General features: G+C 41.1%; 1 protein-coding gene across 10 annotated transcripts in view; it reads left to right on the top strand.

Annotated features, from left to right (window-relative positions):
* The window catches only part of LOC124182751 (latrophilin Cirl), a 237,435-nt gene that overhangs the window by 207,132 nt on the left and 9,278 nt on the right, over nucleotides 1–21,025 (top strand). For 7 of the 10 annotated variants that reach the window (XM_046570386.1, XM_046570381.1, XM_046570380.1 and 4 more), the window contains exons 3-12: nucleotides 11,447–11,633; nucleotides 16,380–16,486; nucleotides 17,476–17,653; nucleotides 18,292–18,458; nucleotides 18,526–19,167; nucleotides 19,236–19,644; nucleotides 19,736–19,961; nucleotides 20,050–20,215; nucleotides 20,335–20,549; nucleotides 20,728–20,831. In XM_046570386.1, coding sequence (XP_046426342.1) covers nucleotides 11,447–11,633; nucleotides 16,380–16,486; nucleotides 17,476–17,653; nucleotides 18,292–18,458; nucleotides 18,526–19,167; nucleotides 19,236–19,644; nucleotides 19,736–19,961; nucleotides 20,050–20,215; nucleotides 20,335–20,549; nucleotides 20,728–20,831 — 2,401 coding nt within the window. Of the gene's footprint in view, nucleotides 1–11,446; nucleotides 11,634–15,557; nucleotides 15,662–16,379; nucleotides 16,487–16,906; nucleotides 16,978–17,475; nucleotides 17,654–18,291; nucleotides 18,459–18,525; nucleotides 19,168–19,235; nucleotides 19,645–19,735; nucleotides 19,962–20,049; nucleotides 20,216–20,334; nucleotides 20,550–20,727; nucleotides 20,832–21,025 lie in introns of those variants that run through there. The other 3 variants (XM_046570382.1, XM_046570388.1, XM_046570387.1) reach the window with 3 other exon arrangements.

Below are 21,025 nucleotides of genomic sequence, written 5' to 3' on the forward strand. Positions count from 1 at the left end.
GAATTTGTTCAATTTATATTTGTAGTTTATCATTATCAAGCAAACCTACGTACCTGTAATATTTATCAAATAACCGCAGCTTCTGTCACACGATGAAAATTATCTGCCCATCTTCTCTCATGCGAGGTGAAATTATTGCTATCATCTTTATCCTGACTTTTATTTTTTTTTTTGTTTCACTTTGTTGGACTGACGTTTAACAAATTGTACTATTAACAACCGCGTGCAGTTGTATTATACATGCAATTTTATCGTACGTCCGGTTTACCGCGGAGAAGAGTAAAAAAAAAAAAAAAAAATAGCAAGACCTGAATAAAAAAAAAGAGAAAAAATTGAAATTCGAACAAAAATTGTGAAACTAGTAATAAAAATAAACATAGAAAATAGTAAAGCCACGGGAACAAACTGCTTATGGAGTTTTCACATGCGAACTCTTGATTCGATCTGGCGCCACACCTTTGCACGAACTAATAATTAGAGACACCTGTGCCTCCATTCTGTATCCAGGGTTTTGTTGTTGTTATTATTACTATCATTATTATTTATTGTTATAACGCATGTCGGATTACCACGCTATTATTATCATCGTCACAATCGCCGTATACGTAAGTTTATACGCTACAGTAACGGACGAAATATATACATTGGAATGAAAATAATCGAGTTTGAAACAAATTTGTTTTTATACAACTAAACAAGACTTTGATACGAATTTTCGGTTTCACGAGCATCAAATTGTCGCAGCAGTTGCAAAAAAATATAGCAACAGTGATCGCAATGAGAAAGAATAGTAACGGATACTAGACTTTCCGGTAACAGGTAGAAGACTAATTTTCATTTTATACCTGAAACTATATTTTTCGATTGTGGTAAAAAATGAAAACAGTCAAAGAACCGAGCGGTAAACGGAACTAAAAATATCTCTCAGTATATAGCTGAAAAAACCCTGTTTTAATTTTTGCATCCAAAGCTATAGTTTTTCGTTCAAGTCTAAACTTATCACACTGTAATTGTTTTTTCATAAAATTTTGAATTCCTATTCTTCTCGCTACAACTCGTTTTTTAAAAAATTTATCACTGTTATGGGGTAAGAGGGGAGGGGGGGGGAGGGGGTGAATGAGGGTAAGGGTAGGAAATGAGCTAAGAGATTCGAGCAACGCTGGCAACGCTGGGGGAGGGGGTAAGAATGAGGGCAATTTGAGTTCCATCACCCGAACTTCATCCACCCTCCCACCGTTCCTCCCTCCCTCCCGCCCTTCCTTCCTTGCTTCCTTCCAGTCCGCGCGTTTTGTTGTCAGGGTAAGAAAAGACAAAGGAGAGGTATACGGAACGTCGCGGCTGGCAACGTGGGGAGGGGGGGGGGCTAGAGGGGCGTGGAAGGGAGAGAAGGGAGAGCTTGAGAACTTGCTGACTTGACTCGACTTGACTCGACGTCGAGAGTCGAGTTGAGATCTGCACGGGCCAACCGAGCCGAGGCGACACGATTCTCTTGACAATTGACGTGGAAATAATTGGGGGTGCCTCCGCCTGACTTTGGGGTGAAGGGCGGTGGGGGCTGGGGGCAAAGAGAGGAGGGAAGGGATGAGGAGGATGGGAGGGATTTTTAACGCTTATCTACTTCGGACGACGTCGTGACGAAGGATGTCGAAGGTACACCCTGCACACCCTATCCTTTTTCTCTTTCTCTCTCTCTCTCTCTCTCTCTCCCTCTCTCTCTCTCGGCATAGCTAGCTGTTATATCACCTTCTGTAGGACCGACCACCCCGTGCGGAACCTTCGAATAACGAATGACTTCTTAACGACACTTTGAGATAGTTTACCGACCCTTCTCCTCTTCGTACTTATTATACATCTTCCTAGAAGTAGGTTAAACTTATACATTCAACCCGACCAGTTTATACTTACTTACTTGTTCACTCGCAGTTCGGAAACAAGTTCGGCCGGTTGTCTTACAAGGAAGGTATCCCAGGTCGATATCTGAGATTTGATTTCTTCTGTAACATGTTTTGATAGACTAGAAACTAAGCTACACGTATTTTTTTTTTCTTCTTCTTTCTTTTTATCTGCAATTAAACACTTGAAAGGGGTGAAACCGACCTCCGAAGTAAGACATTTCAAGGAAGGAAGGTTTTTTTTTTTTTTATAGATTGAGAAAATTACATTTTTCATTTCACGTTATGAGAAAACTTTTCCGGTTGGATTGGTTAAAAATTACAATTTTTTTTGCGGGTGAAACTGCCAATTCGTCCCTTGACATTCCTTAGTTTGGAGAGTGGTTTAAGCCCCCTTAAAGTTTTTGTTGGCAGATTAAAAAAAAAAAAAAAAAATACATGTCGCTTAGTTTTTAGTCTACTGTAACATGTTACAAAAGAAATCTAATCGGAGATATCGATCTGGGATACCTTCTTCCTTGTCGCTTTTCCGCATTATCCTTCTGCTTCAGGATCAAACGTTCTTCAAGATGACGTTCTTGCAATTTTTCTTCATCTCGTACAGTCGTTGCCGATCAATATAGGAATCTCGGACCAAGTGTAGAATGAAATTGTATACCTGTTTGTCAAACTCTTAACAATAAGAGTCACGGTGAAACTGAGGTACACTTTAATCAACACTGCTCGTCATCTTCTTCTCACACTGTACTTTTCTACACTGTAAAAAATGTTTCCGTACACTGGGAAAAATTTCATTTGTTACAGTAACTAGAAAAATTCAGTAAAACAGTTATCGTTAAAAAAAACTGTTCGAATATTGTTGGAATTATGAAAAACGAGGTACGCGTAACCATTTTGCGCTATTGTCGATCCTTTTTTGGCAATTGCAATGCAAAATCAGTTTATTCGGTTTACTGTACTTTTTTAGTTAAACAAGGCTTTAACGTCAATTTATCATTGCACAAGCATTAAATTTTCGCTACGGTTCAGTGGCAGTGTCTAACTATCCGATAGTTAGACACTATCTTCCAAAAAATTTCCGAATCAACCTTGAAAAATTGTTCCGCAAAAGTCCGCAGCGGGAATTTTTAAAATCTAAATTCTTACCGCAGTGTAGATACGTGTAATGTTATGTAAATAAATGTGAAACGGTACCTGTAACTGTCATTAAATTCCAATTCCGCGAGAAAATTTTCATCCTAGTCTTTTTCTAAACTTTTAACGGTCGCGAGACGGTGGCGCAGCTAAGTGACGTTCGATTGTTTCCCGTTGCGATGAAATTTTCTTCCCTCTTATCGTCATCGCCGTCGTCGTCGTCGTCCATCTTCCTTCCCGTTTCACGGTTGCGAAGAAGAAGAAGAAAAAAAAAAAAAAAAACGAAAAGAATAAGTAGAATAACAAAAAGAGAAGCGCGGGGAACGCTGGGAAAATCCTCATACATATATGTAGCTCTTGGTGGATGGGAAAACCGAGAGCGGAAAAGGAAGGAGAGAAAAGACGCCTTTACGAACTGCCGGAAGATGGACGGTACCACTTGAATAACTCGCGTATTCGACTGCCCACTGGGATCGTTGGGGGTAAATGAAACGACGCCCTTTAATGTGGCTCATTTCCTAACCCTCCGTCACTGAGAACGTAACTTCCGGAGTTGCCTGGTTCGCGCAGCTAGATGAAAACGAGCGTGTCGTCTAGCCGGTAGGATGAAGAATATCAAGCAAATGTCACCCGAAAACCTGCAGCGACGATTTCAACATTGTAAAATTATAACGAGCACCTAACTGCCGCAAGGACAGAAATACCGTCAAAAGTGAGAAGATGACGTGGGAAATTTTGGCAGCGGTCGTTAGTTGACTCGTTGGTTGTTGTCAATCGACCCCTGAATGAACGCTACCGAATCGAAACGTGGATCGAGTCCGATAACGTTCGTTCATTTGCTACGGTGATAACAATGATCCCGAGACACTTGTAATTCGGTGAATGTTAGGCAATTAGAACGAAATGAGAAAGAACCATCATCCGTAACGACTCGTCAACAGGGTTGTAACAAATGATTGTGAAACGTTTTCAAACTCATCCGTATACGCGGTGCAGTCGTCCTTCCGCGGAAGGACGATTAATTTCAAGAGATATATCGGACCGAAGGATAGGCGTGAAAAATTGGATCGAAGCTTCGGCCGGTCTGGCGGGTGAACTGTGCTTTCAATGGCAAAGGTTGCTCCCCATCCAAAAAACTCTATATTCTCTGCAGGGTGATTCGCGACGAAAACGGCAACGGTTCAATGCCCACCAGGTCAATTTTGCAGTTGCGAAACGTATTTCGAGAGACGTGGGAAGGGGTGGTGGAAGATGGGAAGGGAAGCGAACGAGTCGAGCGGAGAATGCCTAACTTTGGATCAGCCGCGGTGATTCCCGGAAGCTTTAAGCTACGAAAATCGCGGCACCTTATCCTCGCCCTGATAATCGAACCTAATCACCATATGCAAATCACTACGGAAACTATGAATGTAGAGGGGGAAACGGGACGAATCGTTTATCTAATCGATCCCCGCTTTTATCCATCGATATTATAAGCTCTTTTCGCGATGCGCGTTTCATCATCGTTATCAAGAATCGAAAGATGAAGACGATAAAGAAGAAGAAGAAGAAGAGAAAGAGGAACGCGAAGTATGCTTTTAGTCTCTAGGCTCAAAAAATCAGTGTCAATTTACTTTACATCCTAAATTCTGACAAGCTCTTCAGGGTTTTTTTTTTTTTTTTTTTTTTTTTTTTTGGGGGGGGGGGTGGTTTTGTGTTTTGGAACCATCAGCCTGAGGTCAATCACACGGAGATTCAGAGATCTGATCTGATGGATCCTGATTCTACAATCCCATTGCAACCAAGACCCGTTTAATTCGAATTCCATGACACTCGAAATCTTTTCTTCGAACGATTTGGAACGCGAAAATTAGATTACTTTTTTTTTTTTCTAAATCGCGAGTGAATCATGACATCATGGGGTATAAATTACGCGGCTGAAGTTGGTAAGGTAATCGAACATCTCGTCGCAATTGTAGGATATACATCTGAAACGTATTGAATCTTGTAAACTTCGCTGCCACAAAAAAAAAAAAAAAAAAATCACCGCAAAATTGCAAAATAACAATTTTTCTTTTCCCCCAACATTTCGTCACGTTAGCTTTTTACCAACATCAGCTTCGTTATAAATTGGGGTTTCTCTTGTTCGAGAACGACGAGAGCTGGAAACGTTTAGCAGAGGCATGAAATGTAAACGAAATAAGGCGTCGGTGGCGGGGAAGGGGGAGAGGGGGGGGGGGGACCAAAGGAGGCGAACTGCACTTGAGACTGCACACAGAAAGCCCCTCTTATCTTCTTCCTCGTATATATGTATACCAAGTAAGCAGCTTCGGTGAAATATCGACTAGCGGTTTTCAGGCCGACCGCGATGAGGGCATTGGCTGGGTACTCGCTCTTCCTCCTCCTCCTCCTCCTCCTCCTCCTCTTCTTCCTCTTCATCTTCCTCTTCTTCTTCTTCTTCTTCTTCTTCTTCTTCTTCTTCTCCTCTTCCTCACCCTCTTTTGCGGAGAGGCCGTTGTGCCGCGTTGCAACGAGCAATCCTCTTCCTCCCTCCCTCCCTCCTTTCTTCTCTTCATTTCTTCACGCTGTAGGATATATACCAGGCAGCTAGTGAAACGCCCCGACATCACCCCCGCGCGCCAATCTATCACTCGAGTTCCATTATACCGAGGTGGTATAACAAAAAAAAAAAAAAAAAAACAAAACAAAAAAAATAACTAAAGGAAGAGCGGAGAATGGGATGAAAAGAGGAAAGAGAAACGGCACACGAGGGTGGGAAAAACAGGGGAAGGAGCTTGTGGAGAACAATGAACAAAAAACAAAAAAACAACAAAGTAACAAAAACAAAACAAAAAAAAAAAAAAGGAACACACAAGCATGAATAAAAACAAGTACAATATAGGTAAAAGCGATGCTTACATGCTGAGGCTTGAGGCGTGAAAAAACTGGTGCGAAATATTCAATCTGTCAAGATTGGTTTCATATTTTTTATTACACTTTTGTTTCTTTCTTTAACCATAACGTTGTTGACATTTGTTCCATATGTTTCTCACCTCGGTATCAAAACATTGCACAAAATTAGTTAATTAAACAGAATATGCATTCGTGGATTTGCAAATTGATATCACATGTCTTCATCCCCTCTTTTAAAATAATTGTCAAATTGAGGAATAATTTTAATATCCGTATCAAGTGTTCCGTCAAAGTTTTGATAAGGATTTGGTGCCGTTTTGGAAAAGCTCAAGACAATTACCATTCTACGGTAAGGGAGAGTTAGAAAAAAAAAGAGAGAAAAAGAATAAAAGAACACTTTTCTCATCGTGCGCATTGAGTATAATGGATTTGAACGTCGACGTTCCTTCCGATTTTCTTATCGTTTTTTCTTTTTTTTTTTTTTTATTAAGGACTTTTCGTACAGATACGATATGCACGTATGGTGGATAAAATTCTATCGCAATTAATATTCATGAAATTTATTTTATACCCCCTAGTGGCGTATCCGCATCGGGTTTGAGGAATTTAATGTAGCTACGTCACTCGTCGGCATGTAACGCTTGCGGTATGTATGCATAAGAGAGTTATAGGTATAACATTGTAACCGAAGCAAAACTGTTACACAGACGACCCGGAAATCGCTGACTTTGCCCAGGATTCTATCCTCACCTCCTCTCCCTTTATCCTCTCCTCTCCTCTCCACCCTCATGTTCACCTCGCGTTCATGCCGTGAAACTCTGAAAGAGGAAAGCCGCGGCAGGACGCGAGGACGAGGACGTGGAAGAAATAAGGATGAAGGAGGAGGAGGAGAAGAAGAAGAAGGAGAAGGGGAACCGCGAAACGCGTCGCCATTGTGTGTTGCGAGAGGTACGATTTAGTGTGGCGACGCCAAAAAAGCGAGGAAGTGACAATGCGATCTTCGCCTCCGATATGGAATTGCCGGCGTTCCCTTGCCGCCGCCGCCACCGCCGCCCCCTTCGATCCCCCTTTCATACCATGGCTGCTGCCACCTCCGGAATCAGCGTTATGCAGACTTAGGTATATGCCATTCCCGTATGCGCCAGCCTTCGCGATCTGGATCCCATGCTCTGGGGGGGGGGGGGGAGGTGAAGCGTCGGATGCGATAAACGTAAACTTATCAGGAGAAACGAAAGATACGTGACAAAGAAAAAAAAATAAATAAATAAAATCTGGCCGAACATTCGCTGATCCGATGATGGATTAAACAAAAAAAGAAACCTCAAGGATTACAAGACGGCTGGATAATTTCAATTCCTAATTTCACTGGATTAATTACACGGTAGTAAAAAACGAAAGATAATCGCAGATGTACCGATAAAAAAAATCATAAATTAAAAAAAAAAAAAAAAAACACGGAATAAAAAACGTATCGTTGCGTATCGATCTCACGGTTGCTAACCTTATATTTATATGCATAACTTTGGGGTGGTAGGGAGAAACGGGAAAAAGCTTGAGAGGGGGCTGCCGTCGCATTGATAGAGAAAATTTGATTCCCCCACCGTCCTTCGAGCTTTCGGGAAAAATAGTAAAAGTGAGAAAAAAAAATAGATAAAAAAATCGAGAAGACAGGGATACGCGTGTATAAGTATAGATGATATCCATATTTACCCGTATTGAACGTGTATAGTTGTAGGGATGGATAAGATTGAAGAAAAAAAAAGAAAAACGAAAATAACCAAGGAAAATAAAATATAATAAGAAAACAGAAAATCCTAGCTTATCTGCGCTGCCCAGAAAACGAGAATAAATTTTAAAAGGGTCCCCTACCCTAGTGGTGATTCAGTGCGTATAGCTTCTTATGTGTGTACACATGTGTACCTACTTACGGTTCGTGTACACAGATACACAACTTCCAACACAAGTGAAGGGATTTCGATTTCGGAACGACTATTTTATTCCATGGGACGGGGATTTCGTGTTGTGCAAACCTCAGGAAGCGCGTTTTACGACTCTCGCGTGTAATCGAAATTTTTTATATGCACGTATATTTGCGCATGTTTCCTGCGTACATGCGGAACTGAAGGAAAACGGAATTAAATGACGGTGGAATTCTTGAAAGGTTTGATTCTCGCTACTACTGCGAGTAAGAAGAATTATTACTGTCGTTATTACCGATGACGAATAAACTAGATTGTCGACAATTTCCTCATGAACAACGGTTTATACAGGATGAATTTCTAACCTACGAATGGTCTGATAAGTCTGCTAAGACTCGGTGCGCATGCGCTACAATCCGAGAGCAATTGTTTCTCAGGGCGACCAACCGTCATAAATTTAGACGATAGTTCGTCGCGATATATTTAACCTCAAAAATTTTTACAGCTGTCGGTGTTGAACTCAACTGCTAACGACAGCTGTAAAAATTTTATGAGGCTGAAGTTAGTGACGTTAGCGTAACGAAACATTGGAGGGGGGGGAATCACTATTTCGCAATTTTGTAGTGACTAAGTTTTGAAAATATGCGTTACTTTTGACTTATTATAGTTTACTGCATTTCAGAGATTCCTAAAATTACGAAACAACATGTTTTCCAAAACACGGATCATTACAATAAAGTTCTTAACTTCAGTCTCGTAAAATTTTTGAGGTTACCTTCATGATTGTTCGTAGCCCTGGCAAACAGATGCTCTTGAATTTTGCGCGTGCGCACTTAATTGTAGCAAAGAACGAACCATTTGGTCGTCATCAAATAGCCGATTTTACTACTGACGTGATTTTCCGCAATGAGTGAAATGACAAAGTTTTACTATTTCAAGAACACATTCTTCAGATCACGCATCTAAAAGCTATTTCGTAATCGCGTCTCTGCAAGATTCTGCATTTCCGATAATGCTATGCAAGTTTGCATCACCAGCGAAACTCGTGGGTGCAGGATTTGGCTAAAATTGAACCTGAAGGGAAAATTTATCCACCAACTGTTATAAACACGCATCGTGAAATGAATTTCATATTACACGTAGTATTACACACATGTTTTCATGTATAATATTGTCTTTGACCTATAATGTGAGCGGAATGTTTCGTTGATGCAATTAAAGTGGTTAATTAATCCTTGTGTCAATTTCCCGCTAGAAATTGTCAGCTAAATATTACTGCGTACAAACGTTGCAGTAATTTATAATGTAAAAAAAAATTGTTAACAATGTCTTCATCGTTCAGGATACCGCAAAACGACCCCGTTTCCGTTTCTGTCTATACCTTTTCCCTGCTTTTATTTCAAATTCTAACATTGCACAGCTCGGAATGCGAGCCGGTAGTAATTTTCAACGGTCGCGTCGCCACAACGCGTTGGAGTATAAACTAATACCGCAAGAGGGTGAGAAATGTGCGGGTTTTAAAAATGTGCGTCACGCGACAATGATTTTTTTTTTTTTAGTTTAATTTCATTTTTTATTTTTTTTATTTTCATTCTTCGTGGCCACAGGTAACAATAAATATTTTTTCTTTTTTACCCCCGTCACTAAACGCGCTTATAAGCTGCGCCTGCAGCTACCATGCGACTCGCTTGTTATTTTCTTTTGTTAAAACGTGTAGGTGTGCGTTATAAAAACACCTTGACGCTACTGTGTCGGTGAGCATAATGGTAAACATTTTTTATACTCAGTTTATTAAGCCTGACGTATGTCTCGGCGTTGAAGCATCATCTTCATAAATATCAAAGTCTCGCATGTACCTGTATTACATATATAGAAACGTTACACTCACACCTGCCACCTCTTTAACAACGCATTCACCCAGTCAGCCTCATCTTCGTCAAGAGTGATCTGCGTACCTCGTCTCATCTACCAGCAATGTGAAAAAACCATTTTACCAAATTCCTCGTTCCACGGTTCGTCTCTTGGACAGTTTTTCGTACGCAGAAATCTTCGAAGAATCCACGTTATATTCGTTTTCTTCATTCTCTCTCTCTCTCGATCGGTTCGAAACACTGTCGAATCGGATCTTTACGGAGATCGAAAAGTTTTAAAGTCACTGTCTGCTGTTGGGGGATTTTCAGAGATGGATCAGAGCAGTTGGTCCTGCAAGAAATTAGACAAGTCTCTTCGAGAAGGTAACGCGACCTGACGATGTGACATCGTCGAGAGAACGGAGGTCCAGTGTCTCCAATGTTATCATTCATGTTTGCCAAGACAGGGGAAAACCGATCATGCTCTACTCGAGAAGACAGATCGACGTGTACCTCCACGTTTGACCCTCGAACAATCGTCTTTTTATCGCGAGGTCATTGTTACCAACGTTTAAATTGCACACAATCATTGTCTGTGGTTTTACAGGCACATACTATACCTGTTACGAAGTCCGGTTCGAACCGTGATAGATTTCTTTTCGACGCCACGATTCCGTTAGCCTTGTTGGCACGTCGACATAATTTGACCTTCGGTATTAAGGTAGATGCATCATTTGTGGCCAAGCTTTGAAAATGTTTCGTATTTCTCAACTTGTTGTCAATTTGTTGGATTCATATCCTATTCACGACTGAAATCCGACTTTGGTCAAGTCCTGGAACACTAGTTGTTGGTACTCGGTACACTTCGAAAATTGTTTGAAACTGACATAAGTCTACCTTGATGATGAAAACACATTTTCACGACATGCGACCGCGAACTCGGATTACGATTAATGAATATGGCTACAAGTGGATCACAAACCATGGTCGCCACAACTGGTACCAAGGTGACCGAACCTGGTCCGACTATCCTGATAGTTGCATCTCACGATGACCCGGGTCCCTTAAACTGGCGTAAGTTTGCCTGATGGAAACCATGCGGTGAAGCTGGCTGTCGGGATAGTAGGATGATTGTTTCGCCGACTGGTCGAAGAGATTCTGGATGTGGGATCCTTTCGACTCCGCACTCCGGAGTCCGGAGTCTGGAGTCTAGACTCGGGTTTTCGGTCGAGTGAAAGCTGCAGCACACACCGAGTTCGGCGGTGAATGTGAATAAGTAAGGGGGGGGGGGGGGGGGCGGGGGGGCATATATCCTAGCCGCCTCGAAGCCTAGCAGGTCCGGGAATTTGGGACGTCCCGTTGATACGCTGATCCTTTTAACTTTACCGCCGAGACCAGCGGGAGGCAGACCATGAGCCTTCTGATATATTATTACTTTCGGTCATTAATGGTAAACTGCAATCCAGCTGGGGTTCCCCCATTGCTGCTACTCCTGCTGCCTATCCTCCACGGTTTTCCCACTCCTGAAGACTATCGACGGCTCCTCGCCTTGCGCCTCAGGGCCATTGGTTAGAGGAGGCACCTTTGGCGCTTGGTAGGTTAGCCGCCTTTTCGAAAAGGTGATCGATTCGATCGGTGCTTTCTCGGTTATTCACCGGATCCATTTACCACTCGCACACCGCTTTTCGCCACGCGATATGCCAAACGTGGAAACCAATGATTGATCCTAACTAATTTCATTTTAATTCCTTTGTTTCAGAGAGGTACGATGCCGCCTACGAGTGCGAGGGAAAAACCCTGACGATCGAGTGCGGCGAGGGTGAACTTATTCACCTTATAAGAGCCAACTACGGCCGGTATTCGATAACGATATGCAACGAGCACGGGAACACGGACTGGAGTGTCAACTGCATGTCGACTAAGTCGTTCAGAGTGCTCTTCGACAAGTAAGAAAATCATTTCAAGTCAGATCTGATGTGAAATTGTGTCGGAAAGGAGAAATAGTATTTACGTGTATTGCTGAGAGAGATAGAGAGAGATTTTAGTGAGAGGTGAAATAGAGAGGAGGGATCTCAGAGATGTACGAGTTTCGTACGGTTCTACAAACTGGCCAATTGTTTAACCGTCGAAGCACGTTTTACCTCTGGAACGGTGCGGATTCAAGAGTATATAAGACAAAGAGAGCTCTGTCACCGTGACTTATTCTGTTGATCTAATCCGTTCTAAAAATCCAAATCGATTCACCGTTTCTGCCGCAGTAGTTGGTATCATGTTCAATGCATCGGGTGACGCTTTTTAAAAAATAAATGAAAAGAGTTTTTTTTTTCTCAAACTATTCAAAAAATCGTAAGTTTTCAGAATTTCAATATAGTTGTACCGATGTTTATTTAGACATTTTATCAGTGTCTTTGTAGCAAAAGAGTCGTTTTATCACTTTTAATTTCATTCATTTATTCAAAGAATCCTTGTGTCCCTATGTCGCATACGATGTACTACGAGTCACCCGTGCATGCTGCTGTAATCGACCTCTTTTTTAAGATACGAGACACCTCCCGATAACTTTCCCTTCGATTTATGCTCCCCCCTTTTCTCTCGTTTTTATTTTTCCAATTTTTTAATATCTCTTTTACCCTCATCTCGAAGGGCTTGAACAATGTTTCAAAGTTCGTGAAAAATCTGGACTTTGAGGAAAGAAAAAATTGTTCATTCAATTACAATAATCTGCATATAAGTAAGAGATTAATTTAAAAAAAAAAAAAAACTAATTACAGCGTGAGGCGATTTGATTTCTTTGTTGTCATCATTTGATTCATATTGTATTTACCGCTGCTTAGATACCATACGTGATGGTTCACTATTTTCGTTACAACACGATCATTTCGAAACTCGTATAATACTCGGGTTACGATACGTGACGGTTGACTTTTGTGCTATGCGGTTTGACATGTTCACTCAGTATTTTTTGATTTTCGCTGTAATTTTACCCTAAACAAATTGAAGTCCTAATTCACACTTTTTGTTGCTAAATACTGTTTGTTTATATTGGTATATTTATGTGCTTTCTGTTCGATACGATTTGATATCTATCTCTTGTTGTTGTATTGTCTTTCAATGTCTGTCGTTTTGTTTGTTGCTTATTTGTTTGTTTGTTTATTTGATTATTTATTTATTTACTTTCTTTGTTTCTCCTCTACGTGATTACTTACAATGATAAATTTACTCTCGTCAAGGGTTGCGGTACTCCGGTCGTTATTTATTTTTTTCTTTCCTTTTTACTCGATCATCCATTTTTCTTTCTCCACGTACATCTTGTATATAAATCGAATGTAGTCTGCAATAAGAAAAAAAAAAAAATTCCTTTCTCATCTCCGAAAATAACGTATAAACGCTGACAAAAATTGTTTCTACTCAAAAACTTTCTTGATCTTCGGCGATTCGCTTCATCGGTTACGCGTAAAAGCTCAATGAATTTCTGTGGAAGCCTGAGGTTTTGCTTTCCATGAAGCTAGAAGAGCCTTTGAACTCGTGGGCAAAGACGCATCTTTGTTTTTTTTTTCTTTTCTTTTTTTTTTTTTAACTACTTTTTATTTCGTTGATCCCTACCTGCCTTTGTTATATCTAATAAAAAATGAAGGGAGAAATTGAAATGGTTAAATAAATAAATCAATAAAACGCGTTTCGTATAAATCACCTGCAGCCAATACGTAAATTGATAAACAAACAGAAAAGGATTTGAGCCAGGTTGAATATTTATGTTGGGGGATTAAATCGTTATACCAAATGAAAAGTTTCTTTACTTTTTTTTTTTTTCTTTTTAATACCGTTACGCGAGTTTGCCAGATTTGTCCCCCCCCCCCCCCCCTCCCCCTCTTTTCCCAACATTCAAAATCCTCCCAATATCGCATGAATTCCCTGTGGAAAAATTTTTTTTTTTTTTTTTTATTTTAATTTTTTTTCTCAAACACGGCAGCAGCATATGTAACTATAGTTTTTATACCGTTGCGATCAAAATGTGTTATTTAATTTCTTTGACTATGCAAACAATGGTTATTACATCGTTTTCGTTGGCCAGTCAACGAATTCGTTGTAATTCCATTTTCAGTTGTACACATTGTACTGTGTTGCTTCAATTTTCAGAATTTTTTTTTTCCACATTTTCTAATTTCAAATATCACATATTCATCCTGATCGTAACTGCGCAAATAAGTTTTTCACTTGTCGGGATAATTTACGTAATAACACTTTATTTATTTATACATTTCTGTGTAAATATATATAATACATATTTTTGTCAATGTTTAATCTTAAACTTGAAAGTTACCAATTGTACTGCCATGAATTATCCTGCTGCTAAACATAACTGCCTTCAAAAAACGAAAAAAAAAAAGTCAAAGAAAAACAATGATAAACAATTTTCGCGATCTTCTACATTTCTTGTTTTTTTTTTTTTTTTTTCCTTGTTCTTCCTTTCAACGAGTCATTGAATCTGAAGAAAACTAGTCAAGATCGAATAACTCACCTGCAGCCGCATCCACATATAAATATATAGTAAATCCGTGTGAAAAATATCCCTTGGAAAATCAAACAAACGAATAATTTCGTCGATTTAATTACACTCTAAAACGTCCGGCGGGGAAACTTTATAGAAGGGAAAATGAAAAAAAAAAAAAAAAGAAAAAAAACATTTTTATCTACTGCCTACAATATTCTTCGCTTTCTTTTTTTTTACTTGAAATAGTTAAACCTTTAAAATTGAATTCTCAAATCATGAAAATTGCTCGACGTGTCGAATAATCGTCTCGAGTCAGTTGCAGAACTTGAACATCTGGACAAAATCATGATACCCCATCCTGTCCATGACGGCACCACTCTAAAACTTGTGTGTTACGCAATTAATATCTCCTGTGTATAATAATCATGCTGTGTTGTGCCATTAATCCGTTTGTCAAAACTGTCACTAACAATACGTGCGACGTCCCTGCTGACTTGCCGAAAGCTTTTATCGTTATACATCATTGCAAACGTAACTTTTCCGTACTCGCATAATAATTTTATGCACTGAACCGATGTTGCGACAAACTTACATTTCACTCGAGGGATTATATCGGATCTAAAAAGCAAGTTTAGAACAAACTTGACAAAAAATTTTGCGGAATCTGCTTAATAACATTTGTAAATCTTACTGTATTAATATCACGTTGTTGCTTCGAGTCATTTAAATTCGCTTTAGATAATTCGAAGTCGTTTAAATTTTTTTTTCAAATCTTTTCAAGTATCGCACTGGAATCCCCGAATTGGTTAATTCCTCGAGTTTATTCAAGGTGAACTTGGATACTGAACAGCTTCTTCATTTACACTTTGGTGTTGTGATGAAATTCACAGAGAACAGAGAATTTAAGAGATGATGTAAAGAAGAAAACTGCTCGAGTGCTTTCAAAGTTTACATACTAACAATCTATCCTATTTGCAACTTTTCGACCCGTGAGAGAGAGAGAGAGAGAGAGAGAGAGATAAATAGAGAGCACATACTTCCTTTTGAAAAAATGACTAATCTCATTACAGCTTGAATAACAAATAGTACAATCGCATCATCGTTACCAAACCTATAATTCGGGGTTTAAAATTGCGCTGTATACGACGATGTTGCAAAAAAAAAAAACAAAAAGGTGCAAATTTCGAGAAACAACTCGCCTCCGGTGATTCCTAGCTGTGAAGTATAAGAAAAAATAAATAAATAACACAGATCGTGAAAAAAAGTACCCCTTTTCCCGAGTCGTGTGAGAAAGATCGGGAGATGCTGACAAAAAGTGAACACTGAACAGTCAAAAGTCAAATGTTTCCAAAGGGATTTTTTTCACTGACGGTTACAGGTGCGACGGAAGAAGGAGTTGTACGGTGGATGTGAACAGCAATGTGTTCGAAGACCCGTGTCCTGGCACTACGAAATACATAGAAGCACAGTACTCTTGTATAGGTCAGTTTTTGTTTTTTATTTATGCTTTTTTTTATGTTGTTTTCCATTATTTATTTTTTTATTTTATTTCATTTTTTTTTTCTCTCTTTGTGTGGTCGTTCTTCTTTTTCTTCTTGTTTTCGTTTTCGTTTTCGTTTCCGTTTCACGGTTGGTGGAACAACGTGCAGAAAAAGAGTGAGAGAGAGAGAGAGAGAGAAATGGTTCGTGAATCGGAATTCGTGCATTCCAATTTCATCCACCTTCTGCAGAGGAGAGATACGCTGTAGATAAAGTTCTTCCGGGTGATCCCTGTACCTATGGCTCAAGGCTAAGCCCCGTCAGTAAAGAAGGCTTTTCGTCTTAATTCGGGGAAATTCAATCAACACAATCAGACAAAACATGGCCTGTCGGCTCCCCCCGTATTCAGCCATCTCTCACTATACGGAAGCCGGTTGATACCACCCTTATATCTTATACCTATCTACCTACCCCCCAAAGGTTGCGAGAAAAGCAACGACCTCGACGTGTCTCGCTTCCCAATATTTTTTTTTTTTTGTTTTCTTTTGTCAACCAATCGCAGGATGTGTAGAAAGAAAAAAGAATTTTCGACGATCGTTTTTCCGGTCCGGGCAAAGCAGTTGTAACACATTCATGGCAGTGCACTCGGTAAGGTGTACCGGTCTTGTCTAATGATGGAAAAACCATTTTTTTCTTTTTGCCACTTCCGCAACTTGACCAGGTGTGATCAAAAACGGAATTGCAGTATCGTTGCTTCGACTTCGCAATTCGGCGATCCTTGTCCAAATACGCTTAAGTATTTGGAAGCACACTATCAGTGCATGTCTGGTAAGTACAAGCTATCCTTAAGACTTTTTATAGACATTTATATTGAATGATTAACGGCGACAGGAGACGATTGAACAAGTGTGGCTCTGGTGGCTAAGTTAAAATTCTTGAACTTCTAATTTTTGTAGAAAAAATAATGTCGAACACTTTCGTTTCGTCTAAACAATGATTCGGTAAAATACTCTGCCCATAGTCTGATTCCTGATGACAGATACAAAACAATATTACACCTATACAATTTCGGGAGATATTCAATTCCCGCGTTGTAATAGCGAAGGTGGGTAATTGCCCTTGATGAAAAAATAATGAAACACGAATGCTATGATTTGGACATCTGACATGACTGCAATCTCCTTGACGAGCGGCAACAAAATGAGAGATGCTCTGTTGTTCGACCAAATGATCAAAGTTACGGAGCAGTCAGATGTGGCGCTAATAGTGATGGACACACTTGCTCGACTCCTCTCCTGTGCCAGGAGGATTAATAAAGGGTATTATATATAACCGGGATCCCGATTCGTTCCGAAAGAGCCGGGCATTACCGGAGCTATCGATAACTGCTCGGGGTCTTTGTTTCTCTTTTTATCTTATACCTGCACGAGCTGGTGATCGTCAAGAAGACGGTGTAGGGTCATAAAGTGTCGGGTGTTTAGGGGATTTGCCTTATCGCGAATCCGTTCAACCCTGGCTAATAAAGCGGAGGGCTCTCTCTCCTCCGCCCCCTGAAGATAGCTCGCGAAATGTCTGAAACGTTTCATTCTTGGCTTACATCTCTTAACCGTCAATAAAGTTGATTTCAACGTCGAGATAATATTGTAACCGCGACTATGCGTAATGTTTGTTCTTAACTGAGGCCACCATGGATTGGATAATAGTTCAGCAAGCATGGCCAAAAATTACCCACGTCACTTGTGCCGGTACCAAACATCCACCTTTGGGTAACCGATTGCCGGTTGGATTTATTTTGAAAAAAAAAAAAATGTTTCCAGCCGCAACAACCACCACCACTTCACGACCCAGTCCTCCGTGGCTCATAACTTCGCAGCCGAGTGTCTGGAGCACCGCTAAACCGACCGTCAGGCCATTTTCCAGAAATACTGCACCGGTTCAGCCCCCACCGCCTCCGACACCACAGACGCCAGCCGTCATCCCTACCACTTTACCGAGGTATGTATCCAAGGACGATCAGATACTTCTCAGAGCACAGGGTGTCCGATTGTTTCTGTTATGGCGTTGCTTCTCGACTTTTGCCATTCCCGTATCAGCGGTTACTCGGGACCACTTCCAAATGGATTTGGAAAAATCAATCCATGATGACCGGTGGTCCTGGAAATGTCCTCGAATTTTACTTGCCCTTCAAAAGTCTTAGAAACTATCCTTGAATCTTTCTTGTGTCCTGGAAATATTCTGTTTTTAATGTCCTGGAAATGTCCTTGAATTTGTTACGTTTTTTTTTTTACTGGACACCATGCTATGAAAATCAGAGGAACCTGGTACCGGAGTTACGAATTATCTTATACGGACAATTTCATAATTTGGGATACGTATTTTATATAAACTCTGCAATGGTTCATATCATCGATCTGTTGAGTATTGCTTGAGGATACGTCAAAACAGAGTAATGAGCCCAACTGCGTACTTGAGAAATTCAAGCCAGACGACTACTCGTGCAGTTGTATCCTCTAAAAATACACCTAGTCTAATACGCGAAATACCCTTTGCCTCGACGTTGTCGTTGGGAAAGGACTTGCCTCGAGTATCATTGAGGATGTCGAATTGAGGTAAAACAGAGATTCTTCTTACAGTCCCACGACGACTCCGTCCAAGGCAATTATCGGTGACGGTTACAACGACGAGGACACATCATCGCCTGGTAATGGTCTGGGTGCACCAGTTCCTCCATTGATGTCTGAAACGACCCAAGTCTCGCCAACGACATTGTCCCCGTGGCGAACGAGTCGTCGAACAACCGGTGAGTTACTCTTTGCTGAATGAACCTGGTCGTTATTTCCGTAACTTATAAACCACGATTACTCCAGTTCCGAGCACCCTCTGGCCGGAGTCCAGCTCAAACGGACAGTGGTCAGACTACACGAAACGCCTTTGCAAGCCGGTAAAGGCGAGAAATCTGTTCTGGAACACGACACGGGCGGGTGACGTAGCCGTACAAACCTGCCCTGGTGGAGCGACGGGAATCGCAAGATGGAAGTGCGTCGATCAGGGTGACACGGCTGTTTGGTATCGGGGCACTCCCGATCTCAGCGAGTGTCGGTCCGTCTGGCTGACGGCGTTGGAGAACCGCGTGGAGGACGGTGACGTTATTCTAAGCGTAAGCAGCGAGCTGTCTCAAGTGACGAATAACAGCCGGGTTCTGTACGGCGGGGACATGATGATCACTACGAAGATCATCAGGAACATGGCCGAGAAGATGAAGGACAACCTGAAGACCTACTCCGACCTCAGACAGCAAGAGGTTGCCGTGAGGGAACTACTTCAGGGCGTTATCATAACAGGTAGCAACTTGTTGGACAAGACCCAGCTTCCTTCGTGGAAGGATTTGAGCCATCAGGAGCAAATGAGAGTTGCCACATCGCTGCTCAACGGGCTTGAAGAGAACGCTTTTCTTCTGGCGGATGCCTACGAGCAGGAGAACACGATCGTTCAAAAAGGAGAAAACATACGTGAGTAGCCAGAGTTTGTTTGTGGAGTCGTGTGAGGTGTTGGTACTAATTATTCGAGTATTTCACAGTCGTGTCGATCAGGATTCTCGAGGCTCGCAATATAGAGAAAAATCTCGAAGTATTTCCGAGCCAAAAGGTGCTCAGAGAGTGGCCCGTCTCCAACGATCACGTAGAGCTTACGAAAGGGGCGCTTTTGGACAACAGTGACAACGGTATCATCCGTTTGGTCTTCATGGCGTTTGACAGGCTCGAAGAAATACTTCAGCCCCAGGCGGAGACCTCGTCTATAGTCGGACACGACGACTCTCAGTTCAGGCCGAAGAACACAACCAGAATACTGAACACCAAGGTGATCTCGGCGTCTTTGGGCAAAGGGAAGCACATCCAGTTGTCGGAACCCGTTAAATTATACTTCAAGCATCTGACCGTTGAAAACGTGACTAATCCAAGCTGCGTCTTTTGGGATTACACGATAAAGTGAGAATAACGTCCTTGCACTGTTTCTCAAAGTCTGAGACAGTTCTGTCTACCTATGACCGAAAATTCAAACACGTTTTTATTCCCGCAGTGCATGGTCCGAGGAAGGATGTCACGTTCACCTCACCAACAGCACCCACACCGTATGCGAGTGCAATCACCTAACAAATTTCGCTGTACTGATGGACGTCCACGCAATTAAATTGGACACGGCGCATCAAGTCGCTCTTCAAATCATTACGTACATCGGGTGCATAATTTCTGTAATTTGCCTCGTCCTCGCCATACTCACGTTCCAACTATTCCGCGGACTCAAGGTAACCGTCATTCGGGTTCAGAGCATATTCGCGGCACCGATTCACCGGGAACTAATTTTCACTAAATACCATTTTGTTCCTCTTTCAGTCCGATCGAACGATCATACATAAGAACCTCTGTATCTGCCTGCTGATAGCTGAGGTTCTTTTCGTTTGTGGTATCGGTCAAACTGATCAGAGAATCGTTTGTGGCGTCGTCGCTGGATTGCTTCACTTCTTTTTCCTCTGCGCGTTCGCGTGGATGTTCCTCGAAGGTGAGACCTGTACTTCATGGATGATGAAATCCAGTGAAATAATCCCAGAAAACTCCACATTGCGCTACACAAATCGTTTTCTGTGTGGCTTATCTCTCAATTATCGACACTTCTTGCAGGGTTTCAACTTTACGTCATGCTGATCGAAGTGTTCGAGGCGGAGAAATCCAGACTTCGATGGTACTACTTGGTCGCTTATGGCGCTCCGTTACTCGTAGTAGCAATTTCCTGCATCATCGATCCTCTGAGCTATGGAACTGATCGTTACTGCTGGTTGAGAGCCGACAACTATTTCATCTTCAGTTTTGTGGGGCCCGTGATACTCGTTATTCTGGTAAGTGTCCTGACACAACGTTTCATTAAAAACTACTAGAACAATTCGGTTTAAGCTTGGCCTCGGTAAGTCTTTGCTCTGAATTGTGTTTTAAAGTATATTTTTCAAAATGACACTTCATTTTAATATGCAAACATTGAATGAACTGTGAATAACTATTACCCTCTTTTTCTTTCAGGCGAATCTCGTCTTTCTATCCATGGCAATATACGTGATGTGTCGTCACTCAAACACCGCCATATCCATGAAGAGCAAGGAGCACTCAAGATTAGCTAGCGCAAGGTACGGTATCAATTTTTTTCAACAATTTATCTAATGCTTAAGTTTTTTCTTTTTTTTTTTTTTTAAGAGAAATATATACATGAGGCAATTAAAATGTATACAATTTACGTATAATATGCCACTAAATAAGAACGTAAAATTGAAAAAAAAACCGTAAGATCACATCTATCAGTAGTTCTTGTTATTTTGTAGAC

The sequence above is a fragment of the Neodiprion fabricii genome, chromosome 5, assembly GCF_021155785.1.
Source record: "Neodiprion fabricii isolate iyNeoFabr1 chromosome 5, iyNeoFabr1.1, whole genome shotgun sequence".
Lineage (NCBI taxonomy): Eukaryota > Metazoa > Arthropoda > Insecta > Hymenoptera > Diprionidae > Neodiprion > Neodiprion fabricii.